The 10,496-nt window shown below is 43.4% G+C and overlaps 1 protein-coding gene across 1 annotated transcript; it reads right to left on the bottom strand.

The window, feature by feature from the left end:
• Positions 1-6,182: 6,182 nt before the first annotated feature.
• Positions 6,183-7,156, bottom strand: LOC311609512 (olfactory receptor 10V1-like; the record flags this gene model as incomplete). The annotated part of the gene is made up of 1 exon (XM_084802675.1): positions 6,183-7,156. Exon 1 carries the CDS (start codon positions 7,137-7,139, stop codon positions 6,183-6,185), a length of 957 nt encoding a protein of 318 aa, XP_084658801.1. The 5' UTR covers positions 7,140-7,156.
• Positions 7,157-10,496: the final 3,340 nt, after the last annotated feature.

Genomic DNA, 10,496 nt, shown 5'->3' with positions numbered 1-10,496 from the left:
ACAGCACAAGAACTGAACATTTATTAATCTATTATTAACCCTCTACACTAATTTGGCTTCCTCCCAGCATGCATCCCAGCAATACTTGCACTTCGTAGCTTTCCTGCCCCAGCGCCTCCCTCCTGATGTCTCTTGGACCTCTGTAGGTGGCTCAGTCCCCCTCTTCCTCTCCTCACTCCTCCTCCCCTATCTGGCAGGAAGCGCAGCTCTACTCTCTCTCCTGCTCAGTGATTGGTTGTAAGCTGCTCTATTGACATATCAGGGTACAATTGAGGAGCAGTGTTTACACAACATTGAGAGGATTGCAACCAGATATGGGAGGGACAGAAATCAGCATTTGAATTACACAATAACCTTATGCCTACAACTGCACTGACTTCTAAAAAAACATCAGGAACTGAGTGGGATACTGCAACCTACTGTGAAATAACAGCATCCAGTGTCAATGCTGGCTACTAACGCATTTTTCAGAGGAAATTCAACAGGACTAAACACTTCCAACATGACTCAAAGGATAAAAGATGTTGGGAAGGATGAATAAGTACATCATTCATAGTCATCTTTGTACCTTTGGGTGCTATAAGAATTAGCGCCCTCACAGGCACCAGCTGGTAGCAATCTGAACACCTTTTTTTTTTTTTTTTTTTTTTTTTTTTTTAGTTTTTCATTGTATAGTCCTGGCTGTCCTTGATCTCATTCTGTATAACAGGCTGGCCTCAAACTCACAGATATCCACCTGCCTCTGGCTCCCCAGTACCGGGATTAAAGGTGTGAGCCATCACCACCCAGCTGAGCACCATACTCTTGATGAGGAATGGAGGCTGCAGTAGTTATTCCACCTAATCACATAATGTCCAGAACATCAAGGTCTCACAGTCAGCACAGACCGCATTCCAGAACAGATGTGACCTGCAAGTTATCCTTCCAAAAGGGAAGACAAATCTTTGGTTAAACAGAAGATGAATTCTGGTCATGACTTTTGCCTTCCTGACCTGTGTAACTCTTTCAAAAAATATAATTTTAAAAATTGCCCTATGCTTTGTATAGTTTTCAGACTTCAAGTATAGAGACTCACGCAGGAAGGAGGATTTTTGGGTCTTGTGTCCTTACAGTTCCCTTCTTCAGAAATATCCTTCTCCACGTGGTGGTGGCACGTGCCTTTAATTCCAACACTTGTGAGGCAGAAGCAGGTGGGTCTATGTGTCCATCCTGGCCTACAGAAATATCCTTCCTGTTCAAATACTAACAACTCAATATCCATACTGGTCATTTATACCTGCACTCGTCATTAACAACCTGCAGTCTTTTACTATCTCTGCCCTGAAACCTACACTGTTATCTTTTGGCCCTTGGTTGGGTTGTTAAATCTTATTGGACTTTTCTCCAAGGCAGGAAGTACTTCATATCATCTCTTTTCCATTTCCTTTTTTCTTAAAACTAATGGATACATGAAAGAGAGATAAACCTGTTTTTTAGGATCCCAAAGGTGGTATCGGAATGGTCTTGTGAGAGAACAGGTGAGGTTAATCCACTAGAAGACCAACCACCTCATGTGGGCGCTTGATTGTTGCCAGCTGAAAAGATCCCGTGAACAGACTCTGGGAGGAGATAAATAAATGAGCCCAGAACTGGAGGCGGGGCCAGTGGAGACTTCGGATAGTCTTGGCTATTCATCGCTCCACTTTGAGACTCTCCTAGAGAGAACTGCTCGAGGGAAGGCTTTGGGGCTCTGGCTCCCGCTGAGGTTCTGGGTTCTGGTTACTCCAGGTTCCAGCAGAAGAAATCCTGCTGATTACACCAGGAGAATCGCTCCTCAGAACTGATATCCTTATGGTTTTGTTGTTGTATTCCTTATAAGTGACATACGCTCGGTTAATAAGTTATAATAAAATATATTGGTTAAGAGAATTGAGCCTACAGACACATAGTACACAGGCGATAGAGCCCAAAAAGTAGCTGTTTGCTGCTGGTTTTTGGGGGTTTTTTTTTATGTCATTGAGTGAGTATATCACTAAATAACTAAAGAATAGTACATCTAATGTGTACCCTATCCCTTATAAAAATGGTAAGCCATTATGTTCTGATATCGTTGTCTTGAGAGAAATGGTTATCAGGAAAGTGATTATCATCCCACTGTTGTGGATTGAAACTTGTAGATGCTACTTTTTAACTCTACTTTAATTGGGCTTCCTTACTGTCTCTACCTCTCTTCCAACCCCTGACCATAGGTAAGAGAGAACAAAGTTAGAAGGGACAGGAGACATAGTCTTCTTTAGACTTAGTTCTGACTGGTTAGGGTAGTAGGGTACTTTGAAAAAAATACCATCTCAGTTGTCAGGATATTTGAAAGCCCAGCAGAACCAGAAACCATCTTCTTTTTCTGTCCATCTCCTTGAAGCATTCTCCAGAGCATCTCAAGCCTCTCCCTCTCAGTCGGCTCTCTTATTTATACCCTCTCAGAGTCCTCCAGAGGCTGTTTCCAGCTGGCAAAGACCACAAGCCTGAGTCTGCAAGAGTCAAATTCTTAGCTGGTATAGACCATGCCCAGCTGTGGAAAAACTAAAAGCATTCCCACATCCCACACTTGGGATTAAAACAAAAACATATTTACATAACGTAACTGAGTTTTCAAAGAAAACTTCCACTACAGAATTTTCCATCCTCCAAGGATCTCCTTAACAGAAAGGTCAACAGCTCAAAACAGCTTCAGGAAGTCCCTGAAACTTACCGGATTCACCACTACTGAGAGTCACTCTCAGACAAGACAAGCTGCAAAGAAGACGCTGAGGCCAGATCATCTGCCTAAAAATAAAATAAAATAAAAACCAGACTAGCTGCCTAAAAGAGCTTTAGAACAACTAAACATCTTAAAAACGACACTCTCGAAACCATTATGCTACCTGCAGGTTAGGTGTGTGCTCAAAGTTCCCTGGCTTCTGTGAGCTGTTGCCCATGATGGGGTGGGCTCAGGTGATGCAGCTGCCTTTGAGTAGTTTCTGCTCCTGTATGTAATCCCCATAAAAGTCACTGGTTCACCTGTTGGACTTTAGTGACTCCATATTTTGGTCTATCATGGGTTTCCTATCTGGGGTGAGTAGACATGTACATAGTGTTTCCTCTGGTAAAGTTTTGTCACACAACACCCAGTAAGAATCATAATAACGCATCCTTTCCCTCGAAGTGTTCACTTTGTGGCTATGTTCATGGACTAGCTTTGTTTTATGAGGCTCCAATTTTGAATCAGTGTTTCCTCTCTCCAATTCCCAGAGAAGCTCAAGTAATAAAAATTTCCCATATTGTATAGATATAGGAAGTGATAAATGTTGGGGAGTCCACTTAAATTCAACATAAATCAAATACCAGGTCAATGCAGATGACAAAAACACATTGTAATCAAGCCACTTACTGATCGATTAGGGTCACAGAACAGACTCGGGGACTGAACTACAACCTTGAAGGGATGTTGTATTTTTAGGATATTGAAAGGATGAAACCATAAAGAAAAGGGGAGTAGAGTGGGCTATACCATTGCCCAATCATATTTGGCATGAGGTATTGAGGAAGGGGGTTTCCATGAGTCAGAGTAAGATTGGGTTCCTAGGCTTAGGAACATAAACTTAGTTGACCCTGACAGCAAGATGGAGAAGCTGTCCCTGAGATGGCTGGACTCAGACAACTGTTCCCTTACAACAGAAGCTGTTCAGCTATCGGGAAGTCCCAGCTTTCCTAGGGGCTGGGACCTTGAATTTAGTTTCTCCCTGTGATTAAATGGAGTCTGAAATGAAGTGGTAGTATTTAGAAAAAGTTTCTTTTGCTTGTTCCCAACAATAAGCAGGGAGAAAAGAGGAGAAAGAGGCAGCAGAGGTTGGAGGGAGGAAGAGAGAGAGAGAGAGAGAGAGAGAGAGAGAGAGAGAGAGAGAGAGAGAGAGAGAGAGAGAGAAACAGCATTCACAACTTTAGAGACAAACTGAGATGAGCGTATGTAGTCTTAAAATATTTTTTTTTAAACTCATTTATTTGGGGGCTGGAAAGAAGGCTCAGAGGTTAAGAACACTGTCTACTCTTCCAGAGATCCTGAGTTCAGTTCCCAGCAACCACTTGGTGGCTCACAACCATCTATAATGAGATCTGATGCCCTCTTCTGGCCTGCAGGTGTACATGCAGGCAGAGCACTATGGTACCTGGTACCTCTGGAAGAGTAGACAGTGTTCTTAACCATTGAGCCATCTATCCAGCACAATAAAAAGGTGTGGTTGGTTGGTTGGTTGGTTGGTTGGTTGGTTGGTTGGTTGGTTGGTTGGAAGAGTAGACAGTGTTCTTAACCATTGAACCATCTATCCAGCACAATAAAATGGTGTGGTTGGTTGGTTGGTTGGTTGGTTGGTTGGTTTTTGGGTTTTGTTGAATTTTGTTTGGTTGATTGATTTGGTTTGAGGTTTTTATTGTTGTTGTTTTGTTTTGTTTTGGGGTTTCCCTGTGTAGCCTTGGCAGTCCTAGAACTCATTCAGTAGACCAGACTGGCCTTGAACTCAGAAATCCGTCTGCCTCTGCCTCTGCCTCCTAAGTGCTGGGATTAAGTGCATGTGTCACCACTGCCCAACTAAAATAGTTTTTTTTTTAAGTGAGTACAACAGAAATTAAGTTGCAAGGTTTTTCCCAGAATCTTTTCCATGAAAAAAAGATTAGGAGGAAATACTAATAATTTTTAAAACTCTGGAGCTAGAGAGATGACTCAGAGATTAAGAGCACTGACTGCTCTTCCAGAGGTCCTGAGTTCAATTTCCAGCCATCTGTAATGTGATCTGATGCCCTCTTCTGGCATGCAACCATATGTGCAGGCAGAGCAGTATATACATAATAGTAAATGATTCTTATAAAAATAATTTTCAAAACTCGAATTTTACACAATAGGAGTCATTACAGAGCCTGGAATGTTCTCAATTTGGGTCTTGTACTGTTGTGGTTTCAACCCTTTCCAGAGGTCCAGTGCTGACGATTATGAAGAGTATCTAGAAGAGTTTCTAGAGAAAACTCCAGAGTAAGATACAGGCTCTATGTGGCATGGCTGGGAAGGTAGTAATATGGCTATATCATGGCTATACCTCTATTTAACCCCAAGGTTCAGAGAACATCCTGGGAGAAGGGGCAGAAAGAACGGGATGGGGAGGCGGTCTGTGGAATGCTTGTCTTCTGGACATAGCAAGGCTATAGCTCTCAGGAACTCATAGAGCTGTGGTTACCGCACAAGATCAAGCCTGTCAGTGATCTAACATGTAGAGGGAGGCATTTTTCCTAAGTGGTGTAGACACTGGTAAGTTTCCCATGCTCCAGTAAATAACTACACCCACATCCCTGCAGGCAACATTCAATAAAATTAATACTGTGCAAACACCACACACACACACACACACACACACACACACGCGCGCGCGCGCGCGCGCGCGCGCACACACACACACACACACACACACGGTGAAAGTAGGAAGAGAATTTGTTTGAAAGAAGAGATTCAAAGACAGTGGAGGAATAAAAGATGGTAATGTTAGTAAATATGATCAAAGTAGACTATGGCATGAATAAAACTATTAAAGAATAAAATATTTAAACATTTCCAGGGTCTGGAGATACAGCTCAGTAGTTAAGACCATTATCTGCTCTTCTAGAGGACCAAGACTCAACTCTCAGCACCCACATGGTGGCTCACAAAAGTCTATAACTCCAATTTAAGGCCTCCAGGACACCAGCATGCATATGGTGCACAGATATGCAAACAAAACACCCATATGTATTAAATAAATAAATATTTAAGATGTTAAGTAGCACATTGGTAACTCTCTTTTTAAAAGCCACACTCCACTTTCAGGTATGCCTTAATCTTCTCATAAGTACCTTTCTTTCTATAGTTAACAAACTTGAACTCTGCTTATGAGAGAGAGAGAGAGAGAGAGAGAGAGAGAGAGAGAGAGAGAGAGAGAAAGCACCAACTAATCCAGAATTTAAATACTGAAAGTATTTTCTTACTCACTTTCCAAAATGGCTAACCTGAGGCTGAGTGAAGAAATTTGGCCTTTGAAGCAAAACTAACAGTAGAAAACATAAACTTAACAGTAGCAAACCAAAGACATATCAGCTCCCATTTCCTCATATTGCGTATTTCTACCCAAGATGTTACAGAGGATTACTTAGGATGTTTCTTGTGTTTGGACCAAAACCAGTTTCATTATCATTCTCCTCAGGGCATCCTTAAGCTCTCTGTTCCTCATGCTGTAGATCAAAGGGTTCAGCACAGGGGTGATGAATGTGTAAACCACAGATACTACCTGGCCCCGCTCAGGAGAGTAGCTGGAGCTGGGACACAAGTAGATGAAACTCGTGCATCCATACTGCAGGAGGACCACAGTCAGGTGGGAGGAGCAGGTAGAGAAGGCTTTGTGCCTCCCCTCCACTGAGCGGATCTTCAGGATGGCATCCACAATGAAGACATAGGAGAGAGTGAGGAGGAGGAAAGGGATGGTGAGCACGATGACACTGACCACAAACAGAGTGGCCTCGTGGACACGGGTGTCTGCACAGGCCAGTCTCATGACAGGGAGGACGTCACAGTAGAACAAGCTGATTTCCTTACTGCTGCAGAACGGCAGTTGGAAGATGAGCACAGTCAACTGCATGGCCAAGATGAAACCCAGCAACAGGGACCCCAGGGCCAGCTGGACGCACAGGTGCCAGCTCATGATGAGGGTGTAGCGCAGAGGGTGACAGATGGCCACAAACCGGTCATAGGCCATGACGGCCAGCAGAATACAGTCAGCGCTGCCCAGGAAGATGAAGAAGAACATCTGGGCACCACAGCCTGCCAGGGAGACCACAGTCCTCTCTGTGGACAGGACGCTGGCCAGAGTCAGGGGGGCTATGGTAGAAGAATAGAAGATCTCCAGGCTGGCCAGGTTTGCCAGGAAGAAGTACATAGGGGTGTGGAGACACCGATTGACCCAGATAGTGAGGACGATGGACATGTTTCCTCCAATGCTGACCAGGTACATCGTGAGAAAGACCACAAAGATCAGCATCTGCACCTCAGGGAGTTTGGAGAAGGGGCGGAAGTGGAAGAGGACCATCCCAGTCTGATTCCCTTCCTCCATGTACTTAATGCACTGGGTTTGCTATCGGCAGAGGTGACATCACTGAGGATAGACAGAACCCACCTGAGGTATACTTGCCATTTTTCTCATAGGCTCTGCATGTAACATTTCCTCCTGAGCCTTGAGGCCGTCACATTTTCCCATATGCCTAAGTTTTACCCTTTCTTTCCTTCTGCGCAAATAACTCAGTCTCTCTTGTTTTGTCTGGGATCCTGTTTCATAAGGTATTTATTCAGCTTCCAATATCTAGTGCTGTTTTCCCTTCTAGAGCAACTTTACTTCCCAGTAATATAAATCGATTGCATCAATGTCATGTCATCCTTCAAAGTCTCTTGCTGTGTATGATGGCCTAGGCCTGTAACCCCAGCATTTAGGAAGCTCCTCCTGAGCTGCGGAGTACATTTAAAGCCAGAGCTAAATGAAACCCAAGTGATGTGTTGTATTGAATTTCTCTGTTCCTTGAGACCATTCTACTGAAGGTCACCAAGGGCCCCCCAATTCCTGAATCAAACAGATAGTTTTGACAACTATGTTGCATCCAGACCAGCTGGAAACTCCTCACTTCTGGTTTCAGGAACACTGACACTGGCCCTTCCTCCCACCTCTCTGGATATGACTCAGGCAAGTTTTTTTTTATTGGCGGGGGTGTGGGGGTGTGGGGGGGTGGGGGGGTAGGGGGTGGGGTTAACTCACCACCTGGCCTCAGATCCACATCCTGTAGAAGTCTGTAAGGACTGCATCAGACAAGTCTTTCACACTCTGGCTTGTTGTATTTGATCAAAGAGAGGAACGAGCTGGAGAAGGAAAGTGAACACAAAGAGACGGACTATTCATCCTTCACAGGGGACACCGCATCTCCTCTGAGCTAGGGCTGCAGAACAAAAGCGTCTAAGGCACTGAGTCACGTAAAGCAAGAGTGAACCCGACCTGTTCTGGACTTCTGACCGCTTGAACAAAGGAGGTCCTCTCCATTTACTGAAGAGCATAAGAAACACGTCATGGAAAAGGAATGAGAAACCTGTGTCTTCATCGATTCTCTACAGGAGCCTCATGAGAAGAGAAGTCGCTTATTTCTGACACAGACTAGCGCACTAGTGCACAATGCCACAAGCGAATGATAGCAGCTTATGCTCTCCTGTTGCTTTCAACATTTTTTTGTGGGAAGCATTGTTTTCAAACAGTAGGTGGACTTAAGCCAAATTGCCACATCTTACATATACATTGTTCCGAGTTAAGGGTGTGAATGAGTCACAGAGGATAAGTGGAGATCACCATGCAACACACAGAACAATACTAAAGCTATTGGGTTTACCTTAGCTCGTAAAAGTTAATTACACTGGGAGCCCAAAGCATAGTAAGAGTGATTACATTGTTTTTCTTTTCAAGGTCAGTTAGTTTTAAACATGTTGAGTACATAGTGCATAAACAGAATGGATACACACTTATAAATGATCTCAAAGCATAATATTACCTTGGTTCCAGTTTAGGCAAAGTATGATTGATTTGTAAAGGCAAGAGGCCTTTCTCAGCAAAGTCACTCTCACAATTGTCCCTCTTTCTTTCCCTTGGTTCTGTGACCACAGCGGAGTAAGCTATCTGCCATAGCTGGAGCTGCCTAGGTTTCAGTGATGTATTTCTCTTCCCGGTCGCTTGAGGCTCAAAGGTAAGAACAGTTTTCCATGATCATGGGCCCTGATGCCTCACACTCCCTCATGGGTTCCCTGAATTCTGCCCTTGTCTCTGTAAAGGACCCTAACACTAACTCCTGTCCTCCACGAATTACATAGAGAAGACTGTACTGCACGACTAAAGAATTCCTAAAGAGGGAGAAGTCCTGTGCTTTAATTTATTTTAAACATTCTTATTTATTGAATTTTTTTCACTGACTGTAATCGATAGAAATGAATTTCACTGTAAGTTGGCATAGTGTCTGCATTAATAAGTTAAATCTACACAAATACACTCAAACACAAACAAGCATGCATAAAATCACACAAGATTACTATTCTACTTCCTGCAAAAATGAAATAGATATTGTTCTCTTTTTTTTTTTTGACATTGTTCTTTCTCTAAAGAATTAACCTTTGTCTTAGTACAGAATATTTTTTTAATGACTGAATGACTAAGACAATAGATTTCTATTTCTCACAATTCTCAAGGTCAGGAATTCTAAGTTCAAGGTAGCCATAGGTTAGGTCACAGCAAGTGCCCTTGTCCTTCTGTGTCCTCACACAGCAGAAAGGAAACTACTCACTTCCTCCTCTAGAGGAACACTAATCCTGTCTCAGGGCTTTCATGACCACATCCTCATTTGAACCTACTTCCTCCTCAGGCCCCACTAACTAATAGCATCGCATTGCAGAGTTTAACACTAGCATTTGGACAAGGCTGGATGCAGACATTCAATTCAAAAGCATCTCACTTGCTATGGCAGACAGAAAAAAAAACCTATTGTGTATTTCTTCACTTTCTGAGTCAACAGTGCAGCCCTGCAAGGCATCAAGAGCATCTCCAGAAGAACATGTCCTTGTCCCTATTTGTTGTGCTCCTGTCTGAGAACGCACCATGACATTTACACATGTGACAATCATGTAAGGACACTGTTCTTTCCATCACGTAGAGTGGGCAAACAGTATTCCTAGTGACCTCACCTTCCCCTTCCAGTATTCACTATATTTTAGTGCCCAACAAGCCAGTCCTCTCATAATACGACTCCATGCATTCGTTGCAAGTAATGTGGTTTCCCTTTTCTGAAGACTTTCACTTCTGTGCTGTCATCTGATGATGTCTTACCTCTGGACAGGGTTACAATATACGGCAGGGATAATGGCAGACTAGCTTTTCTTGGCACTTTCCAACAGCATACTATTTTGTAAGGCTAAATGTCCTTCCTGTGAGCAGCAGGGGAACACACACTCCTCACTCTCTCTGTGCAAAATGTAAGGACAACTAGCACGCCATTTATATCAGGCTTCTGGTTGTCATGGTTAAACACAAAGGGGACAGTCAGAGACCAAAGAAACCTGTTGAGCCTCACAGGGGTCTCCTCTCTCCCTTAGTGATGTATTCACTTCTGCGTTCATTTGTAGCAGGGCAGCAACTGAGTTTGAGTTTTACTCATGCCCACAATTTAAACCAGTGTCTGGCACTCTATAAACATGCACTCATTCACACATTGAAGAGTTACTGAGTGACAGCTAATGAGAGGGCTTGACAGGTAAAGGCACTTTCCATCAGGACAAAAGACCTGAGTTTAATTCCCATGGTGGTGGAAGGTGAAAACCAACTCCCACAAGTTGCATATATACATATATGCACACATGAATGTGTGTACACATACACAACTACCTGTAAACA

This window comes from Acomys minous (genome assembly GCF_964271855.1).
Source record: "Acomys minous genome assembly, chromosome: 2".
In the NCBI taxonomy this organism is placed as follows: Eukaryota; Metazoa; Chordata; class Mammalia; order Rodentia; family Muridae; genus Acomys; species Acomys minous.
This window is presented reverse-complemented; position numbering and strand designations above follow the sequence as displayed.